At 50.2% G+C, this 19,696-nt stretch overlaps 9 protein-coding genes across 9 annotated transcripts; 4 read left to right on the top strand and 5 right to left on the bottom strand.

The window, feature by feature from the left end:
• The first annotated feature begins 37 nt into the window (after positions 1-37).
• K460DRAFT_394196 (mitochondrial carnitine/acylcarnitine carrier protein) lies at positions 38-1,660 on the top strand. The gene is made up of 3 exons (XM_040935981.1): positions 38-320; positions 376-541; positions 606-1,660. Exons 1-3 carry the CDS (start codon positions 182-184, stop codon positions 1,258-1,260), a joined length of 960 nt encoding a protein of 319 aa, XP_040791912.1. The 5' UTR covers positions 38-181; the 3' UTR covers positions 1,261-1,660.
• A 268-nt stretch (positions 1,661-1,928) lies between these two features.
• On the top strand, positions 1,929-3,644 carry K460DRAFT_415728 (ARF/SAR superfamily). The gene is made up of 5 exons (XM_040937752.1): positions 1,929-2,383; positions 2,487-2,642; positions 2,774-2,920; positions 2,994-3,109; positions 3,159-3,644. Exons 1-5 carry the CDS (start codon positions 2,290-2,292, stop codon positions 3,201-3,203), a joined length of 558 nt encoding a protein of 185 aa, XP_040791911.1. The 5' UTR covers positions 1,929-2,289; the 3' UTR covers positions 3,204-3,644.
• Positions 3,645-4,472: 828 nt separating this feature from the next.
• On the top strand, positions 4,473-8,078 carry K460DRAFT_305393 (Piwi-domain-containing protein). Its single transcript, XM_040930009.1, has 7 exons — positions 4,473-5,019; positions 5,097-5,843; positions 5,920-6,563; positions 6,618-6,861; positions 6,910-7,257; positions 7,349-7,443; positions 7,504-8,078. The coding sequence occupies exons 1-7, from the start codon at positions 4,525-4,527 to the stop codon at positions 7,811-7,813; spliced, it is 2,883 nt and encodes a 960-aa protein (XP_040791910.1). The 5' UTR covers positions 4,473-4,524; the 3' UTR covers positions 7,814-8,078.
• Positions 8,079-8,567: 489 nt separating this feature from the next.
• Positions 8,568-12,102, top strand: K460DRAFT_428875 (Piwi-domain-containing protein; the record flags this gene model as incomplete). The annotated part of the gene is made up of 5 exons (XM_040938300.1): positions 8,568-9,287; positions 9,573-10,080; positions 10,130-10,173; positions 11,192-11,644; positions 11,698-12,102. The coding sequence occupies exons 1-5, from the start codon at positions 8,820-8,822 to the stop codon at positions 12,100-12,102; spliced, it is 1,878 nt and encodes a 625-aa protein (XP_040791909.1). The 5' UTR covers positions 8,568-8,819.
• An 840-nt stretch (positions 12,103-12,942) lies between these two features.
• Positions 12,943-14,271, bottom strand: K460DRAFT_376002 (DUF1692-domain-containing protein; the record flags this gene model as incomplete). Its single annotated transcript, XM_040934830.1, has 3 exons — positions 12,943-13,493; positions 13,558-14,109; positions 14,187-14,271. 3 exons carry the CDS (start codon positions 14,269-14,271, stop codon positions 12,943-12,945), a joined length of 1,188 nt encoding a protein of 395 aa, XP_040791908.1.
• A 327-nt stretch (positions 14,272-14,598) lies between these two features.
• On the bottom strand, positions 14,599-15,552 carry K460DRAFT_365231 (uncharacterized protein). Its single transcript, XM_040933142.1, has 2 exons — positions 15,402-15,552; positions 14,599-15,297 (listed from the first exon to the last, which is right to left on the bottom strand). The coding sequence occupies exons 1-2, from the start codon at positions 15,423-15,425 to the stop codon at positions 14,644-14,646; spliced, it is 678 nt and encodes a 225-aa protein (XP_040791907.1). The 5' UTR covers positions 15,426-15,552; the 3' UTR covers positions 14,599-14,643.
• A 348-nt stretch (positions 15,553-15,900) lies between these two features.
• Positions 15,901-16,599, bottom strand: K460DRAFT_305386 (uncharacterized protein). The gene is made up of 2 exons (XM_040930008.1): positions 16,485-16,599; positions 15,901-16,411 (listed from the first exon to the last, which is right to left on the bottom strand). The coding sequence occupies exon 2, from the start codon at positions 16,385-16,387 to the stop codon at positions 16,085-16,087; it is 303 nt and encodes a 100-aa protein (XP_040791906.1). The 5' UTR covers positions 16,388-16,411; positions 16,485-16,599; the 3' UTR covers positions 15,901-16,084.
• A 504-nt stretch (positions 16,600-17,103) lies between these two features.
• On the bottom strand, positions 17,104-18,247 carry K460DRAFT_354199 (uncharacterized protein; the record flags this gene model as incomplete). The annotated part of the gene is made up of 5 exons (XM_040931765.1): positions 17,104-17,297; positions 17,350-17,388; positions 17,442-18,033; positions 18,091-18,170; positions 18,229-18,247. 5 exons carry the CDS (start codon positions 18,245-18,247, stop codon positions 17,104-17,106), a joined length of 924 nt encoding a protein of 307 aa, XP_040791905.1.
• Positions 18,248-18,755: 508 nt separating this feature from the next.
• K460DRAFT_89288 (uncharacterized protein) lies at positions 18,756-19,208 on the bottom strand. Its single transcript, XM_040938786.1, has one exon. The coding sequence runs from the start codon at positions 19,114-19,116 to the stop codon at positions 18,799-18,801; it is 318 nt and encodes a 105-aa protein (XP_040791904.1). The 5' UTR covers positions 19,117-19,208; the 3' UTR covers positions 18,756-18,798.
• Positions 19,209-19,696: the final 488 nt, after the last annotated feature.

Raw genomic sequence — 19,696 nt, 5'->3', positions numbered from 1 at the left:
CGGACGCTTGTGCGTTTCCGAGCGATAGCTTTCGATAAACGCAACTCATGGAGCGGATTGTCAGCATAGGATGAGGATATCCACGTTTCCCTCGTTCGCGATTCATATCTATCTTCTTAATACCTGATCGCGAAGACGGCATGATTTCGATTTCGAGCTCGAGACGAAGATATTTGCGACAATGTCTGCCACGGTCTTGAAGACGGGCGACAAGCCCGCGGCCACCGCGATGATAGCTACGTCTGACGAGCCTCAGAAGTCCCCGAAGCATTATCGAGGTTTTGTAGGCGGCGTTTTCAGTGGCATTGCGAAGCTCTCAGGTACTGCCCTCACCCGTCTCATGTCATACGAGAATTCAGCTAACAATAACTGCAGTCGGCCACCCATTCGACACTGTTAAAGTGCGCCTACAAACGACCGATAAGTCACATTTCCGAGGGCCGGTGGATTGTCTACTACAGACATTGAAGAAGGAAGGATTCGCGGGGTTATACAAGGGTGCTACACCACCGTTGGTAGGATGGATGTTCATGGACTCTCTGTACGTCTTCACCCGCCAGTAACCCTGCGTAGAATATGTATGTACTGAGACTGACATTGTCAAGTATGCTAGGCTCCCTTACCATGTACCGCCGCATCCTAAACGACTCTCTATTCAACCCACCGCGCCTTGGCGAATCGCAACGCAAACTCCCCATCCTCGGTCACGCAGCAGCAGGTGTAATGGCGGGATGGACCGTGTCCTTCATCGCCGCGCCAGTTGAGCACATCAAAGCGCGGTTACAGGTGCAGTACGCAGCAGATAAAAGCAAGAGATTATACAAAGGCCCAATCGACTGTCTCCAGAAAATTGTGCGCGGCCACGGCATGCGCGGTTTATACCACGGCCTCAGCGCAACGCTACTCTTCCGCACATTCTTCTGCTTCTGGTGGGGCACATACGATCTCTTCACACGGCAGTTGCAGAAGCGCACAGATCTGTCGGCACCGGCGATCAACTTCTGGGCGGGTGGGTTGTCGGCGCAGGTGTTCTGGATGACGAGTTATCCTAGCGATGTGGTGAAGCAAAGAATAATGACGGACCCATTGGGGGAAGGGAGACAATTTCCGAGATGGAGAGACGCCGCGAAAGCGGTGTGGAGGGAGAATGGATGGAGAGGCTACTGGAGAGGCTTTGCACCCTGCTTCCTAAGGGCGTTTCCGGCAAATGCTATGGCATTGGTCGCATTTGAGGGGGTGATGCGGGCTTTGCCAGAGTGAAGAGCGTAGCTTTGTGAATGATGATCCTCACGTACTACAGGGGGCCAAAAGCTACATCAGGAACTTACTTTGTTATCAGCTGGAGAGCTGCCGGCGAGACGTAAATAGCAAGGAACTTGCTCAATTCCGACGCGAAAGACGTCGAGTCAGGTTATCTAATCCTGCCAATGACTCTGATCCTCCGCAAAGCTGTATTTTTGATAGCCCCTTTTGCCGGGGATGCTGCACGTGCAAAATGGACCACGTCATGAGCCTCTAGTATATAGGCCATGTCTCTTAAGAGCCCAAAGGGGCTTTCCAATATTGCAAGATTTGAAGGTACTTTGTTGTAGAATGCTAGGCGCCAACTCTATTCCCCAATCTGCGTTCGTATCAGTCTTGAGGTGATGGGATTGGAGAGCATGTCTGAAACATAACGGCGTATGCGAACAAACTTCCAGACGTCTCTGCTACATTCCTTCGCGTCGCGTTCCTGCATCGTGAAGCATCAAGCCATCAATCTCAGGAGTCGGCCCCGCGTACCTGCATATTCTCCATGGTTTAATTGCTGGCGGCGGCGGCAAAGGTCACACTGCATCATGGTACACCATGGACTAGTTACCGACGTGCTGCAGCAAAGAGTGCATGTGCAAGCAGCGGCAGGTCCTTTTCATCTTTGACTGCAGCTCAAGAGATTAGCTACCCTGGTGCCCCTAAACATTTGGAGAAGTTTGCATGAGACACACCTGTCAGTGTCGAGCGTGGCGTTGTGCGAGTGGGGCTTGCGCTCGGGCGCCGGTTGGCTGCCGATCTGCAACGCGCCTGGCTTGTTTCACCCTGAGGCTTGAGGCCTCATCTCTGGACAATACCCACCGAGCACTTTACCACGGCCTATTCAAAATCCCCCGAACATCCCGTACCAGCTGGAGAGCTCTATCTAGCATATCTTCGCGCTACGGTTGACCTATCTGCGCCAATCGACTTTATCTACGAGCTTCGCGTACGCGTTATCAACACCTATCCGACTTTGTCTTGCGAGGAATAGACACGATGGGCGGGTCAATATCAAAGATGATGGGCAAGATCTTCGGATCCAAGGAGATGCGATTGTTGATGCTGGGCTTGGATGCAGCAGGAAAGACCAGTATGCTCACCTATCCCGTCGAGCTCATCTCTCCCGAGCTCACCGCGCATCCTATCATAAATTTGGGCTTATCGGACGCGATTGCTAACCATCATGTGCACAGCGATTCTCTACAAGCTCAAGCTCGACCAAGACGTGACCACAATTCCCACCGTTGGCTTCAACGTCGAGACCGTAACGTACAAGAACACCAAATTCAACGTCTGGGACGTCGGCGGCCAGGACAAGATTAGGCCGCTATGGAGACACTACTTTTCTGGTATGTTGAGGCGCGAGGGAAGTGTTCCGGGTAGGCGAGCATGCATGCACTGCATCAAGCTCTCCCTGCCCGCTAGACTCCCTTCTCACTGTATCCAAAAGGGGCGTATGTGTGCTAACGAAATGGTGCAGGAACCCAAGGTCTCATCTTCGTCATCGACTCAAACGACCGCGATCGTATCGACGAGGCCCGAACAGAACTTACGCGCATCATCCAGGATAGGGAAATGAAGGACGCGCTGTTGTTGGTGTTTGCAAACAAGCAGGATTTGCAAGGAGGTATGCATAAATTGCCCCCAACCCGTATAGTTGGTGAGAGAAGAGGGACAATAGAAGGCTAACATGTCGGCAGCTATGCGACCCAAGGAAGTCTCGGATCGCCTGCAATTAGACAAGATTGCGAAAGACCACGTATGGAAAGTCGAGCCCAGCTGTGCGACAACGGGAGAGGGCATCTTTGAGGGACTGGTGAGTTCATTTGTTCTTCCGACTCACAACATCTACTAACAATGATTAGGCATGGCTCTCAAACAACGTCAAGCTACCCGCTGGCGCCAAATAAGCCTCTGATACCTCCTCCATCCGAGATCTGTATGACTGCATGCACTCCATCACTTGCTCTGGCTTCCTGCATATACCCGGTTCCCTTATCGTAATGCCCCTTCATTGCCTTGATATGATCTTCTAATACCAGCCACTAATGGCTATTTACTTCACTTCTCGCTTCTTCTCTTTCTGATTCACATGTGTGGATTGAGATACCTGAGATACCCCCTCCAGATTGGACTTCCTGTATCATGGATGTACTCGTTAGATTTGCGCTTGGTCCAGACTACAATCATTGTTCATAGCGCGCGGCGGTGTGTGTGGGATATTGAGGGGTGTGTTTTTTGAGCGGATAGATGATTATATGGCGTGTATGAACTTGTTGTCTTAATATTCTGCTCTTCTCCTCTCTCTGTCTTCCTCTTGTCTCATCTAAAGTTTCAATTGACGCGTGCTGACGAGTGTAGGTCTGGCCAAGTGCCTGTTTTTTTCACCGTATTCGCCCCTTAAAGTCATCCACACTGTGAGTATTCTCTGAGTGCTTGAGTGTCTAAGTTGCGATGTAGTATGTGCGGATCGCACCGCCCCCTCTGAAAACATGCGGAAGTCGAAATGTTCCGGTGAAGTTAGAGAGGTAGGTGCGCCCAGTCGACAAACACCAGCCTTCCTCTGACACTGGAGCTGGGGGGCTTCACGACACAATCACTTTCGCATCAGCATATCATCATTCAACACAATACTATTCTAGACATTCTATCCCCCGCTGCACGCACATACAACAGTACCACTAGACAATTCTATCGTTTGTGTCTCACAGGTGAGATTGTTTCGTTTTGTTTGTCCAGCACACTGTCTTAGACAACACTATCCAGAGGCTTCTAGGAGCAAGCATGGAGTACATATATGTCAGCCTGCTGATGCTGTCAGATAGGACATACAGCACACATCCACAGCCGGTCCCGACGCTATAGGGACGATACATCATCTACTTACTCAACTTTTGTTCGGAAGACGTCTAGAAGACAGGATATGTCGCAGCGCGGTGGGAACTATCGAGGAAGGGGTGGTAGCAGCGGTGCTCCTAGAGGAGGAGGAAGGGGTGGCCGTGGCGGCCCTCCAAGTATGCTCAGTATCGCCAAATGCGCGCAGCATAGCTAACACATGCACAGAAGGACCCCCTAGCGGTTATCACTCAACTCTTAGTAAGTTTCACATCGCGAAAGTGCTTCGAGCATAGCTTATGGTGAGTAGACGGACCCTCGCTACCAGACATGTCGACCTTATCCCTCGGCACGTCTCAGTCAACCAGGGTCGCTGTCGATGACAGTCCCCTCGACATGGCAAACCCTGAACCCGTACCCAAGAGCAACCCCATACCCGGCAATCGCATCGACTCTCAATCGCTCGACAAGGCTCTTTCAGGCCCCCGCATTCCAGGTTTACAAGCGGAGTTCCCCCTTCGCAAAGCGTTCTACAACTCAAACACGACGGTCTACACCAACCATTTCGCCATCAAGCTCGATCCTAATATGCCGTTGTATGAGTATGAGATCAAGGGGCTGCCAGGAAAGCTCGGCAAGAAGACTGCTAAAATCCTGGTACGAGAAATGATCAACAAACTTGACTTCCTGAGGAATCACCAGGACGAGTTCGCAACAGATCATTGTAAGACCCTTGTTTCGTGGGTCAATTTACCCGACACGACTTTGGCACCTGTATCTGTATCTTCGGAGGAGGGCAAGGAACTTGTCATCCTGCAGCTTCAGAGGAAGGGTGAAGTGAACACGGCTCTTCTCAAACAGTATGCTGAGGGCAAGGCCCAGCCGAATAAGGTATGTATTAATCCAAGATCTGCAAACACCAATGAGGATCTATCCCTACCTGATATCGGCATGTTAATTTAGAGCAGGCCGTCAACGATAAGATCTTATCGGTCAATGAAGCCTTGAATATGGTCATCTCCAAGGCTCTCAGTCGAGACTCCTTTTCTCTGAAAGCTAACAAGTTCTTCGTTACGGGAGGTCATACTCGTCTTGGCGACTCTCTCTGTACGATGCGAGGATACTTTTACTCGATTAAACCGGGTATGGGCCAGATTCTGCTCAATCTTAACGCATGCACAAGCGCCTTCTATCAACCTGTGCTCGTCAGTAAGTTTCTACTTGACAACAACACAATCAGGGACCAAGAGGAGCGCTTATCAGTGTTGCGAGGCCTGAGGGTGCATTTAACATACGATCCCAAGCACAGTGGCGTGGAAGCAAGATCCCGAGCTGCCACAATTGAGGCCTACATGAAGACGATCGAAGAGACCGGGCTCCCGTGTCTCCGACAGACATTCAATCATAAGGGCCGAGACGGCAAGCCGGATGAGAAGCCGACCGTTCAGCAGTACTTTCAGAAAACCTACAAAAAGACGCTACAGTATCCTCAGCTACCGGCTATCAATTGCGGCACGAAGCTAAAACCTCTCTGGTATCCTGCAGAGGTCCTCCAGATCCTCCCATATCAGATCTACAAGCGCAAAGTACCCGACGGTTTGACCAAGGATATGCTTGATATTGCTTGCCACCCCCCGAAAGACACCCGAGCACTCATCGAGCACGAGGGTCTACGGAAATTGGGTCTCAGCTCTTCGCCCGGTTTCGCCCGGTTTGTGAGTCTACATCTCTTGATTTCCAACTCAGTGACGCATAAATTTCAATATCTCGGAAGTCACTAACCGGTACCAGTCTGCCTGTCCTCCTATCATGATCGATTCGCGCATGCTTCAAATCCCTGCAGCTATCTTGCCATACCCGACACCAAACTATGGCAACGGAATTGTGAATTGGAGTAACCCGAGAGACGCAAGGGATTCAAAATGGAACCTGATGGGCCGCAAGTTCTTACAAGCTAGCGCTCAAACGCCATTCAAAGTCTTCATGGTCGTTGTCCCTCGCGATGGTGGCAGGTCCAAGCTGCAGAGCCAGCCTGCCGTCTTGCAACAGGTTTGGAAGGGTTTTTCCACAGCCGCGCAGCACACCTATGCCACTGGAAAGTTCACATATGTCGGAGACACTACATGCCCCCCATTTGCCCAGCCTCAGATTGCTCAAAAGGTCATGGCCATGGCGAAAGACAAAGGCGCCAACCTCGTTCTCCTGCTTTTGGAGGCCAAGAGCACAACGGCGTACTCGATTTTCAAGGACCTGGCAGATCGCACCTATGATATGCACTCTCTTTGCGCCGTCTACAAAGAGGATAGAACAGGGAGACCATTTGGTGACCAATACTGGGGGAACGTGATGATGAAGATCAATCTCAAGGCTGGCGGTGTCAATCACACTGTTACGAAGGTCGCGGAAATAATGAAGGACACTCTAGTCCTCGGAGCGTAAGTAGTCTCTCTGTTGGATCCGCCCAAAGATCTGCTAATAAGAGGCAATAGTGATGTCACCCACCCCGGTCCAGGCTCGCTTCAAGGAACGCCATCGATCGCAGCCATAGTTGGTTCTGTCGATCAACTTGGAGGGAAGTTCCTTGGATCAATGCGCCTTCAACCAAGAGACACAGCATGCGAGGATATCAAAGACGTCGAAGACATGGTACTTGAGCGCATCAAGGCTTGGGTCTCCGTCAACAAGACCCTGCCCAAGAACATCCTCTACTACCGAGATGGCGTGAGCTCTTCGGTACGTATCCTACTTTTCCTAGTTGAAAATGCACACTAACCCTCAAAGCAATACTCTCAGGTCAGGGAGAATGAACTCCCTCAGATTCGCAAAGCGTTCGCAGCAGCCGCAAAACAGGCCAACATGATGATAGTCCCGAAGTTCAAGCTCACGGCTATCGTGGTCGCGAAGCGCCATCATGTACGCTTCCTCCCTCCATCGAATGACGCAAAGGATGCCATGTCGAAGAACGGCAATTGCAAGCCGGGCACTCTCGTTGACACCGTTGTCACCTCGCCATATTTCCAGGATTTCTACCTCCAATCGCATGACGGACTCAAAGGCACAGCGAAGCCGGCTCATTACTTTGTCCTGGAGAATGAGATGGGCAAAACGGAGAAGGAATTGCAAGAATTCGTGAGTTACTCCTCCGCTATCCATGCCTTTCCTACTCGGGCTCTCTAAACTACCCCTCTATCAATGTTTCACGGCTGACGTATCATAATAGACTCACCAACTCTGTTACACGTATGTTCGCGCAACTATGGGCGTCTCTTATGCTCCTCCCGCGTACTACGCAGATCGTCTCTGTGAGCGCGGCCGGTAAGTTCCACAGAGATACTAGTTCCCTATAGTCATCTACTCAGCGCTAATAATGGATAGATGCTATCTCCGCCCCTTCCTTGCCCCTTCACAGGACTTCGCCAACAGGCACAAGAAAATGCGGTTCAATGTAGAACAGGAGATCAAAGCCGAGCGCGAGACTAAGTTCAGGGGCGAACGAACAACCGACAGCATGGGCATGGTAGTCAAGTCTGCAGAAGAGAAGAAGCAAGAGGAGACAGACCGTGATAGAGCAGAGATGGTAGTCAAGAGAAACACATTTGAGAGCGCGAAAGCGACGTTCTACGGATCGGACATAGTGCGTAATCCTTGGAAGGATGCGATCGGAAAGACTATGTTTTGGATGTAGATATACCACGTCAAAGAGATTAGGAAGGGGTTTGTGCGACTGGGATGAGAATTAAGTACGTAGTGGGTTCTGCGCAGGACTTGTTGTTCGTCGTATTGTTCCTTTCCGGTATGCGCGGTTTTTCACAGCTGGTAATCGTCATTATTGACATCAACATGTTCTCGTCTCACGCTTCTTACATCGTTTTTATCAATGTTGCTTCCACATCTCACGTCTTCTTGAGCCTCAAGCAAAATTCAATTCCGTCACTCAGGCCGCTGTTGCCTTGGTCTCTTGTCACACGCACCAACTTTACTCCCACCTGTCAGGTCAGCCACTTCCCTTCCAGTCGTTAGTTCTATTGAAGTGTTACTTCTTCTGCGCAAGCAACAAGGAGCACAATACCCACGGATACCTCATTTGCGAGCGTAAGGGATCAAGCCACTAAGCAGGTGAGTCGCATTCCGACCTTCAACCCGTTTGCAAAGTACAGCTGCTAACTTTCAAGGAAACCACTGTTCTCAGATGTAAAGCCGGTTTCTTGCTTATTGAGTCGTCACCGATTTGAGCCCGCAAATAGCATCCATCTTGCTTCGAAGATGTTGCCTTCTAACTGCGCTGTTTCCCTCACGCGCGGAGTAGTGCGAATACTACGTGGAATTATCAAGCATGTAAAATCACTCCAAGAAACGGCAAAGGTTCGCCTACTCATCATCTATTTCCAACCTACGATGATTGCTAATAATCAACGGAAGGCCTCCTTAGAGTGATAATGGCTTGTCAATCTATGGGACCTGCGAATACATGTTTCCCCAGTCTAATCAGATTGTTTCTGAAGGTTTCTTAGGAAGTTAACAATTGTTCCATTCTTCTGTGAACAGCATCATATGTTAACAATTGTAGTTTCTGGACAAGCGAGATTTACATCAAGCAAACTTCGCACCTTCTAATGTTGTATATCTACGTATAGAATCGTGGAAGAGAAACTCTCACACAGCTTCAGATCTGATCTTCTATTTTCACGAAGATGAGTGGTCAGAACAACAACCAACGTCCCCCAGGCGGTGGCCAACAGGCTCCGCCTCTCGCTGCAGCTGTTCCTCTCACAACCCTTTTGGACGCGCCAGCAATTAGCTTTGCCGAACTTCAACGCTCTGCCCCTACTCCACACGCTTCTACGTATACAGCTGGGAACACAGTGGCCGTCAATCCAGGACTTGCCTCAAAGCTGTCAAGTTATGAGGGTAACCTCAAGTATCCAGTCAGGACAGGACTCCGGGCCATGACGAACAAGAACGAAGTGCTTGCGAACTACTTCAAAGTCTCCATTGATCCGAAAACTGTCTTTTACGAGTATCAGATTCTGAACATTCCGGAGTCAGAGTCACGCGCCGGCAGAAAGCGCTACATGGCGACCGCTGTTCAGGCAGTGCCGTTCCTGAGAAACAATCAGAACAACTTTGCTACCGACAACATCGGCACCATCATCTCTTGGGTTGATCTGCACCAGCACGCGCCAGGTCCACGTGTAGTGCCCGGAGCCACCAATACCGGGGTCGGAGCTGAATGGCGACTCATTGATGTAGTTGATAGAAGCACCACTGCGTATCTCAACCTCCAATACCTTCGACAGGTCGACATTGTGGGGCTTCAGAACTACGCCGAGAGGAATCATCCCACCCCAGCCAGTTATGATCCAAGCGCAGCAGAGAATGCCATGAACACCATCATGACCAAGTGTATCGACAACAATAACACCTTGCACCTCAACAACCACAAGTTCTACGTCCGCGATTCTTTCTTCGATCTACGAACGAACGAACGCAATGCTATCGCCCCTCTCCGTGCCATGAGAGGATACTCGTACAGAGTCAAACCCACAATCGGAAATATCCTTCTCAATGTCAGTCCGGCAAATAGCGCGTTCTGGAGGCCTTTACTAGTTAGCGAGGTTCTACAAAACGGCAGCGGGCCATTTGGGGGTTCTCTCGACAATGTCAAGAGAGCCCTTAAAAACGTACGTGTCTATGTCAATTACGCTCGCGATGGGAACGACACTAAGTGCAAGCATCCCAATTGCAAAAATTCCAATTGCAGGGGTGCCAAAAGCAAGGACGCTAAATCGCAGAGTTCTAGTATGAACGCTCAACACTTCAGAATTAAGACGATCCAGGGTTTCGGGTTGGCATGCAATGTCGAAAAGTTTGAGTGGGAGCACAAGGATGTTGACGGCGTCGTCATTCCGGCTCATACTACTGATGTTACTGTGCAACAGTACCAGCAAGCGCGTAAGTGCAAGTATATATTCGGTCCGCGTATTACTAACAATTGAAACAGAGTACGGTCGGGTCCTCCAATTTCCTAGCTCGCCAGCGGTGAACGTGGGCACGGCCTTGCGAAAAATCTGGATTGCACCTGAAGACCTTCGTATCATCCCAGATCAAATTTATGCGAAGATCATTCCAGATTATGTTGCAAATACTTTCCATCGACAGGCCTGTCGCCCTCCCATGGAAATACGATCTCGTATCGAACAGGAAGGCCTCGCTCACATCCAGACAAACGCACAAAACCAGCTCGCTAAATGTCTTCCGATACGGCTAAACCCAATCATGCTTCAGATACCCTCTATTCAACTACCGTACTCAACGATCATGTATTCGTCGCCGGCAGCTGGCAAGAACCCTAACTCGAACTCAGGAAGATGGGATCTCATGAACACCAGATTTCTCGTCAAGAAGGTCGAGCATTTGTACTGGAAACTGATCACTGGACCAGGTGTTCATCCTAACGGCAATTCAGTGAATGCCCTATCGAAGCATTTCAATGCACAGCTACAAGTGACCGGAGTATGCACCCAAGCCTATAAAATGGGTGCTCCACTCACATTGAACGACAGCAGGGAGCAAACCTTGCACCAAACCCTTCAACGATACCTCCAGGACAAGAACAATAGGATACCGGATATTGTGGTCTTGCTTGTCAAGGCTAAAGACCAGAACTTCTATTCCAATTTCAAGTATCTCACAGATAAGGTCTTCGTCCTACAGTCGATCTGTATTACGGAAGCCAATCTCCAACCCAGAGGGGGTAATTGGAACAACACACACCATCTTCAACAGTACCTGGCAAATGTTGCCATGAAGGCCAATCTAAAGATGGCTGGAATCAATCACTCCGCGCAAGGCGTACAACGATGGCTGTCTAACACGCTTGTTCTCGGGGCCGATGTAACCCATCCAGGAAGCGGGGCGCTCCAGGGTAGTCCATCTATCGCAGCTGTTGTCGGTTCACTTGAACCTAGCGGTGGAAGATTTCGTGGCAAGCTTCAATTGCAACCCGCAAAGCAAGAGGTGAGCTTTTCATAAAACTACTAGAGAGAATCACTAACAGCATTAGATCATCATGAACTTCGGAGAGCTTATACTTGATCTTCTTCGAGACTGGCACAGACTCCACCGGACATTTCCGAAGAACGTACTGTATTATCGCGATGGTGTGAGCACGAGCCAGTATGACGAAGTCATTGATAAAGAAGTTTCAACAATTCAAAAGGCCTTCGCTGCCCTCGCTACACAGCTAAATATGGAACAGGTGCCCAGATTCAAGACGACGGCGGTGATTGTTACCAAGCGACATAGCACTCGCTTCTTCCCCCGCTATGAAAAAGACGCGATGAACCACAACAGCAACTGCAAACCAGGACTCCTCGTGGACAATGTGATTACTTCACCTTACTTCGCCGACTTTTATCTGCAATCACACAATGGCATCAAGGGTACTGCGCGGCCTTGCCACTACTTTGTGCTGCGGAACGAAATGGAGATGACAACAGACGAGTTACAAGACCTGGTAAGACTCTTCAAGCCACAAAACCCTTATGGGCACGTACTAATACCTTCTAGACGCATAATCTCTGTCATACCTATGTCCGAGCTACATTGGGCGTATCCTACGCCTCGCCCGCCTACTACGCCGACCGCCTATGTGAACGCGGACGCTGCTACCTACGCGCCTGGTACAATCCCGACAACCAGCACCGTGGAGACTACGACACACATCGCAAGAAAGTCGAGGAGTTGGTTGAGACCGAGCGCAAGCGCCCACAACGTGGCAAGAACCAGAGAAAGACTGTTGAAGAGATCAAGGAAGACAAGGAGGATGCAGAGAACGTCATCAAGCATATGGCGAATTGGATGAGGGACGGGATCCAGGCCAGATGGGACCAATCCCCGGCTCAAGTTGTGAAAGACCACTCAGGTGGCCGGATAAGGTTCGAGAACTGGCGACGTACCATGTACTGGATGTGAGAGGAGTAGGATCGGGAGGAGAGTAAGTGAAATGGAGATTGGATGGCTGGAGGTGATGGAAATTGCGGACCTGACGACTTTACGGCCCCGGTTTCCATTTGTCTACGCTTTTTTTGATACTTTGGTCTTTGTTTGCTTGTATTTCCGCGTTCTACATAGTTGCTTTTGTTTCCTTGTTTCTCTGTGTTGCTTTGCTGTACTTCTGCATTTGCTTTCATAGATCTCTTTGGTGAAATACACTTACTTTCAACAATACTGTCCGCTAGTCAAGGTATTCTACAACGCATCTACCCATTGCTGCTACGTCTGTTAACTTTGGATAGATCCACGGCTATTTCAATATCAAGATAGGTTTACGTGTTGTTGAGATGGGCCTGCGGGATTGAGCTTGCTTTTCCTATCTCGCTCCGTACTTCTTGCGTTCTCCATTAGTGTTTTCATTTCTTCACAAGAGTCTCATTTGTGTCGCTGATAGTCTGTCCTCGCTGGGATAGGCTTTCTTCCATGGATATTCTGCGATAGACTGTTTAGATTTTTCAGACATACGAGAGTTCTCGGTACTCGAATGTGCCGTGGCAAGAAAGAGCTGAACATGGTGAAGCGAGGTTATCCCACCTACAAGACCCATTGTTGCAGAAAACGGGCAACTGTGAAAAGATATTGGTATGTAAATAGCACCTATACTCACTAGTCCGTCGAAAACGAACTCTAATCAGACTTTACCATATGGAACTCCACCCAAATATCCACATGAAATGGGAACCATAAAAACGCCGCAAATGCCATAATCGCCCCCCCGCTGTTCGCTACCCCTCCACTCTCGAGCTTGCATAGAGTAACTTAGTCCCAGGATTTCTTCTCTTGCCCTGGCGTTCCCAACATGCCCATATCCGCACCTCTGTTCCTCTGCCTCCTGCCCCAGACTTCCAGGCTCCAGTCATACATCTGCCACGCCCATCCGCCGGCCACCATGACACCCGAAATAACATTCACAAGACGAACGATTAGTCGCCAGAAACCACCCCACTCCTCCACCACACTCAGCATGATCGGTTCGATGTCAAACTTGACGAAAACGCCGGGGACATAGTTTTCCGGAACCGTGTGGCTCTGACTAGTCACGGCGTATTGGTTCGTTTTGATGGCGTGCGTGGTGTGGAAAATGGATGAAGCAGGGTGATTCTTTGGGTTTCGGTTCACGGAGTCGAGGAGAGGAATGAGGGACGAATCATCGGTGTAGATGGTCGGCACGATGGAAAGATAGTACTGGAATTTGTAGAAGTGGTCGTCCGGGGTGGGGGTTACAGCAATGGTATCGTCGAGCGGGTTGGTGAGGGAGGGGTAGTAGGGGCCAAAAGACATTTCGCGGATGATGTGGGAGAAGTTGAACGCTGGAAGGAAAGTTAGCGGTCTCTTCGTCCTGGAGCTACTCTCCACTTCATGCTGCAGACTTACTGGAATGGTCCAAGTGCTCCCCAAATTCCATGTATCCGTGGCCTCGCGCAGTGATGTGGAAATCACCCTGGACTTTGTTGCCATCCAAGCTGCCGAAGATCCTACAACTATCCGTTGCGCCCCTAACCCTCGGTGTTTTACTGAACTTCTTCCTCCGTGCCTTCCCCAGCTGCTCATGCACATCCCCGAGCTCCTCCCAAGCCGGCGCACTATCCCCCTTGCCCAGCTCATGAACTCCCTTTTCCATGTTCTTGCCTGTCCAATGCGCCCAGGCGGTGGGGTCTTTACGGAGTAGGTCACCGGCTAGCGTGCGGTCACCAGCCGCGTCTTGCATATTGACGTGCAGGTCGGCACAGTGCATGGCGATAATAATGTCGAGATTGATCTGCATATCGTGTGACACGCCTTTCTCGACGGAGAAGGACTGCATGGTTGTACCGGCGAACCAGCGCGATATCTCGGACCAGGAGAGGTAGATGCATGTGAGGATGAGCGTCACAGTCCAGGCGGAGGAATTGCGACCCTGAACGAGGTACGTCTTCTTGGTTTTAGCTATATAGCTGTTAGTTTGAAATCTATAGCACGGTTGAAAGTGCGCAGTTGATTCTTTGAACGCGAAGTACACTTACGAAAAGCATCGAAACTCGACACGATCCCACCCTTCGCAGGACCAAACGCATCCTCGCTGCCGCCATGATCCCCATAACCATTCATCTTGGGCACTCAATCGCGCACTGCGGGTACTAGAGACCCAAGCACGACTTGAAAAGGCGTGAATCCGCGGGAGAATGGAGTGCGTTGGGAGGTGAAAGAGCGACGTTGGATAGTTGGAGTTATGCGAGGCTCACCTATCGCGAAAGGCCACCTTGAGTTGCGGTACGGCTGCGGCTGCCGTCCGTGCCCGCGGAAGAGGCTGTTTTGGGAAGGTCCGCCACGTGCTCTACACTCTCACTCTCTTCCTTTATACTCACGATAGGTAGTGATACTCAGGAAAATAGCGCACACCAGTATGCGAAATAATTCAATATATGCCAAATGCCCATTGTAATCACCCAAGGTACACGGCCCTACTAATCACATCAACCCCTACGCACTCTCATCCTGCAACCCACTAAACTTCGACTCCCCTCCCTGCGCAATATCTCCATTCGACCCCGCGCCAGAAGCAGCAGCATCTCTCTTCGCAAACGCCAATTCCGCCGCCCTCGCCGGATCGTCCTTGGACCCAATTTCGGCGAACTTGCTGTTACCCTTGAGTTCCTTATCCTCTGTGACATTCTTCCCTTTAGGCTTGTACACGCCGGAGTCGAGGTCCTGCTTCGCATACACACCGGCAGGCGCAATGTTACCCTGAACGCCGTCAAACCCATCAGATGTGCCCGTCGACACGCCCCGCTTGTCACCAGCGCTGTTGACGCCCGAGCCGGTGGAGTTGTACGTGGGACCTACGCCGCTTTCCTTACCGAGCCCTTTGGCGGACTGGTAGGATTTTTCCTCGCTCCATCCCTCCTGTGCTTCGCGTGAGTGCGCATCGATAGCGGGGTCGAGCGTCTTTGCGTTCGACGTGTCAGTAGTGTTTGTCGTCGTGGACGAGGAGGGCTGCTTTGATGCTGCGGCTTTGGGGTTGCCCTTGCCGAATGAGCCGCCTTCGTTGATGGAGTCGGCGGCTAGGGAGTCAGATGTCACGGTGCCGACGCCCTCTTGAATGGGGTTTCGGGTTGACTCGGGGTCGGTGGTGACCTGTAGAGATGAGGTTAGTGAGATGTCCTGCTGTTGCAATTGTATTTGAGAGAGGGCATCGCAGAGTTACTATTTGCGTGAATAGGGTAAGACGTAACGCATACCTTCTGTCCATGATGAGTAGGCATATTAGCGATATGTTCGGGGTTGTATTTGAGCTACTTCGAGACGTGAGTGAGTATCACGATTGGATATGAACAAGATGTTTGTGTTATTGCAGTAGTGATCCAGAGTACCTATCGCCTTAATGTATGCTCCTCACATGGCGTAACATATGGCGTGGCGTTGCGTCATGCATGGATGTTGACTGATGCTCTATTTGTGACGTCAATCCATCCATCCAATCCCTAACCGACAGCCCCGCTAGAGGTATCTAATATCCGAAAAACTGGGGTAAATACTCAAACGAGAAACATCAAAGTTAGAATAAAACACAGGACCCGTGCAGTACAGGTACGATGAGGCGGTATTGGTATTGAGGTTCGGAGTGGCAAATCAATTAGAACCTCACCACCAATTGTATGCACCCTTCATATGCTGCACAAAAGAAACTTACAAAAGCGAAGACAAATCTCAGCATTCAAACACACTGCAAGATAGGATGTTTATGATATATTGTCATACAGTCGTCCAATTCATACACAGCCATCCAAGACCGGTAATTCCTACAATCAACATATAACCGTTCCAATACCCATAAGTAAGACACACATACATCTCGAGGAAACTCAGCGTATCCCAAACGGCGCATAACCCTGCATTTCCCTCATTGAATCTCTTCAATACCCTACTCCTTAACCCCAGCGCTAGGATCGTTCTTGGCCGGATATCCAAAGTCCTTACCCGTCGTATCCTCAAGCCCCTTGTGATGCTTCTGATCGCGCGTAACCGCATCATTAGGAATGCCACTCAAGCCATCATGACCTTCTCTCCCTCCCTTGCTGTTACCGGACGAGATGTCAGGTCCAACAGCACCAGAGCCGACGTTGACGGTGCGCTCATCGGCTGAGTTGAAATCTGAAGCCACGGGCGGTTGCTCGGGGAGCGGCAGGTTGGCTTTGCGCTCGTCGATGGTTTGCGAGGAGACCATTGTGATGTTTAGGTGTGATGGAAACTGTTGCCGATGTTAGCGTCCTTGAAGCTACGAAAGAGACTAGCGTATGAGCGTGAACCTCGGTGATACTTACATTTTTGGTTTGAAGTCGAGATGATATATCTTATGTGTTTGGATTCTGATGTTCGTTGATGCTGAACATACTTTTCGATGATGTTTTGCGATATTTATGTCATGCGGATTCTTCGCCACACTGTGACGTCAAAACAACGCACACCTTTACGAGGATGCTCGTGAACCCTTAAAGTGGACGCAAGCGTCATTACACAGGGATATGCTTAGTGATCTGCAGAAATGGTCAATAGTAACGTACTAAAGTTGGCTCGTGCTTTGGAAGGGTGAGGCCCTGAGCTGCGGGGGCATGTTGCTGTAAGTCCTAATCTGTCAGCACATGCAGCACCAGAGTTAGTAAAACGAAAAGAATTGACTTGAATGTGACATCAAAGATAAAAGTGCTTCCATTCTGTGTGCAGCTACGTATTACAAATTCTATTCCCCTAAAGGCCGTGGTTACTATATGTAAACCCATCCCATAAAAAAATAAGAAAGAAACGATGAACGCCTGGTGTACGTGTGCTTAATCGACGCCGCAGAGCCCACAATTTGGTGCACTGAGTGAGTGCATGTATCAAGAGTATTCAGCAGCTTTGGTGCAAGGCATCGTTGAAGCATGTCGAGCGCCTGGTAATAGATCAAGGCACCGAAGCCCAGTTGCGCAGGAACCAAGCTCGGAAAGGGGTTGGCGTTATGTCTGGGTAAACGGAGTTGAGATATGCTGGAACAGCGAAGTCGTAACGGCCCTCTGCTGTGGCGAGAAGCGGAGAGAGGCGTCGGTGTTGTGCGGTGTCGCCTTCGGTAAGCGCTGCCTGCATTTGATACTGAAGGTCTATGAATTGAGTTAATCGCCTACTTCGACTGTTTCAAGGTGGAAAACATACTTGCAGGATCTTGATGTACGATACTATTCCATGGTCGATCTGGTGCAATGTTAGCTGAAGAGCCTGGTTGAATATTGCTACGGCGAATATACTTCTACAAGCTCTGATGGTCTCCACGAGAGTACTGACGGTCATCCTCTCGCCACACATGGACATCTCTGGTGCCCAAGTAGGCATATCCAAAGACCTGACGACGAATTGGGCAACGTCGTACGCGGAAGTCAAGCACAGACACGCCAGGTTCTGTCCAGCGTCCCAGCTGGGTGCTATTGCGGTCATGCTCCGGGCATCAGCGATGTAGTCTCCTTCGCTGCCAAATCCGGTACTGGCGCCGATCCGATGAGATATCATCCCGTTGACAGCAAACCTCTCATACAGTATACCGCAGACAAACACAGTGTACTGTATGTAACCCTTGTAATAATGTAGCAAGGCCATAGCTGCATCCCTGCCGCGGTCGAGCACGTCGTTTTGAGCTCGCAGTCCTGGCTGGCCTTCAAACTCAGCTGGCGCGAAACGGCGCACTCGCTTCTGTACGGCTGCTTCGATGAGCCGCAGTTGAGAGTTGCCTGTTACTGTGGAGATGACAGTGTCAACGCCCATGAGCGCATGTTGAAGGGAAGACGGGTTGTTATAGTCGACGACTTGACACTGATATCCTTGCGATATAAGACCCGTTTGATGCTATGGCACCTTAGTACAGTCCCGAGTTGGAGATATAAGCTATTGACGGGCACTTACTGTTCTTGACAGTATGACAAGTTGGTGGCTTGTGGAATTGTGAATTTCCCTTGCTATCGAAAGCGCTAGCCCGCAGGTGCCTGGGAAGGAATAAGTCAGTGTATGTGTCATACTTAGTTACATGCATGAGATTCTTACCTGCTACAGCGACGCGCATGTTGGACATTGCCTGTTTGCTGCTTGATAGTTTGGGGGAGACTTGAGAGATGTCGGGGAAAAGAGGACGACCCCGTGCCTTTTTACTACTCCGTAGCCAGCTCGGGCGATGAGTTGGGCTCCAAGGGCGTACTCGTAAGCCCCTGACCGCAACAAAGATATCAATACCCGTGACTCACGGAGATGGAACTGAATTCGAGGACGGTGAAGGGCGCACGAACCCTCAGGGGCTGGCCTGTGAAGTTCGTGGGGCCCATTCTATGCTATTCAAAACGGACGGTTGCTTTCAAAACATGATGGCATGTCGTAGAAAACACGTCAATCTTACCAATGACAATGCAGTAAAGTGCTACGTAGCGTACGCGATGCTATTACAGAGAATAAAACTTCTAGTTGGATCTAGCGCTCGTACGAGAGACGACCGGCTGCCACCGTCTTTTGCAACGTCCAAGGGTACTCGGATGTGAGCGAAGCAGGACTTAATAGAGAGCTAAGAGCGCAGCTCCGTGTGGTTGCCTTGTTTGAGTGCCTCTTCCGCTCCGATGATCGATGCTACAGCCCATGTTGGAGAGCTGATTCGCTATCCAAATAGGAATGAGGGCGCCCTATAACCCTTGGCTGTACAACGGACATTCGCGAAACAGAGAAACGCTCGATGTGGACGTGGGGTAGGCCGCGACAACAGAGGAATCGATGCCTAAACACTGTACCCCATGAGAGCACTAAAATCAAAACAATGAAAGAGCTTTGTTGTGTCCACGAATGAGGGTCGAATAGATTCGATGGTTGAGCACGTCGCGTGGAACTGATTACCGTCCAATGAGAGAAAAAGTCCGAGACTATAGAGTCATAGGCGGCCTCTTGGAACATGTTAGTGTGGAGTCGTACGCAAGATGTTCATGGATTGTAAACTTTTTATCGGCAGAGCCTATGCAAAGGAAAACGAGCGTGGTTGTTGAGCCAGACTTAAACCACTGCCTCGGACGCAGAATAAGGAACCTGTCGGTTGGGGCCTCGTACAAAGCGTTCGGTGCAAGAGGCCTGTGGGCATATCAATGATGTGGTGGCGGTCGAGACCATTAGCCTTGCAAGGCTGGCCGAGAGGAATGCTATGGGAACCTGGAAATTTCTGGGGGACATGGTCACCAATCAATCTTGGGAGCCGTTATGAAATGACAAGAAAGGAAAATGGGGCCAAAACCGGTGACACTTGGATGGGTATCACAAGGCCTGCCGATGGCTTCCAAGGAACTACAATTGGTTCCATTTGCGAATAGAGGGAACGCTTGGATGGAAGCGACCCTGTCTGTCACGTAGGTTGAGGGACCCTAGGCCATGTTACGGTTTCTTTTCCGGACTCTGTAGTTGGGTTTGAAACAGCACTTAGTAATGCTTGGGGCGCAACAGCGGGGGATCCAGGTTCGGTTCAGGCAGAAGGATTGCGGCTCTG

Source organism: Cucurbitaria berberidis, assembly GCF_010015615.1.
Source record: "Cucurbitaria berberidis CBS 394.84 unplaced genomic scaffold K460scaffold_2, whole genome shotgun sequence".
Classification (NCBI taxonomy): domain Eukaryota; kingdom Fungi; phylum Ascomycota; class Dothideomycetes; order Pleosporales; family Cucurbitariaceae; genus Cucurbitaria; species Cucurbitaria berberidis.
This window is presented reverse-complemented; position numbering and strand designations above follow the sequence as displayed.

Excerpts from the sequence above, each read along its gene's own strand:
- K460DRAFT_394196 (XM_040935981.1), top strand. The coding sequence starts at position 182 with ATGTCTGCCACGGTCTTGAAGACGGGCGACAAGCCCGCGGCCACCGCG. Across the intron at positions 321-375 it reads TGGCATTGCGAAGCTCTCAG|TCGGCCACCCATTCGACACT; the intron begins GTACTGCCCTCA and ends CAATAACTGCAG. Across the intron at positions 542-605 it reads TGGATGTTCATGGACTCTCT|TATGCTAGGCTCCCTTACCA; the intron begins GTACGTCTTCAC and ends GACATTGTCAAG.
- K460DRAFT_415728 (XM_040937752.1), top strand. The coding sequence starts at position 2,290 with ATGGGCGGGTCAATATCAAAGATGATGGGCAAGATCTTCGGATCCAAG. Across the intron at positions 2,384-2,486 it reads GGATGCAGCAGGAAAGACCA|CGATTCTCTACAAGCTCAAG; the intron begins GTATGCTCACCT and ends TCATGTGCACAG. Across the intron at positions 3,110-3,158 it reads AGGGCATCTTTGAGGGACTG|GCATGGCTCTCAAACAACGT; the intron begins GTGAGTTCATTT and ends AACAATGATTAG.
- K460DRAFT_305393 (XM_040930009.1), top strand. The coding sequence starts at position 4,525 with ATGGCAAACCCTGAACCCGTACCCAAGAGCAACCCCATACCCGGCAAT. Across the intron at positions 6,862-6,909 it reads GAGATGGCGTGAGCTCTTCG|CAATACTCTCAGGTCAGGGA; the intron begins GTACGTATCCTA and ends TAACCCTCAAAG. Across the intron at positions 7,444-7,503 it reads CGTCTCTGTGAGCGCGGCCG|ATGCTATCTCCGCCCCTTCC; the intron begins GTAAGTTCCACA and ends AATAATGGATAG.
- K460DRAFT_365231 (XM_040933142.1), bottom strand. The coding sequence starts at position 15,425 with ATGCCTACTCATCATGGACAGAAG. Across the intron at positions 15,298-15,401 it reads CTACTCATCATGGACAGAAG|GTCACCACCGACCCCGAGTC; the intron begins GTATGCGTTACG and ends TCATCTCTACAG.
- K460DRAFT_305386 (XM_040930008.1), bottom strand. The coding sequence starts at position 16,387 with ATGGTCTCCTCGCAAACCATCGACGAGCGCAAAGCCAACCTGCCGCTC.
- K460DRAFT_89288 (XM_040938786.1), bottom strand. The coding sequence starts at position 19,116 with ATGTTCCAAGAGGCCGCCTATGACTCTATAGTCTCGGACTTTTTCTCT.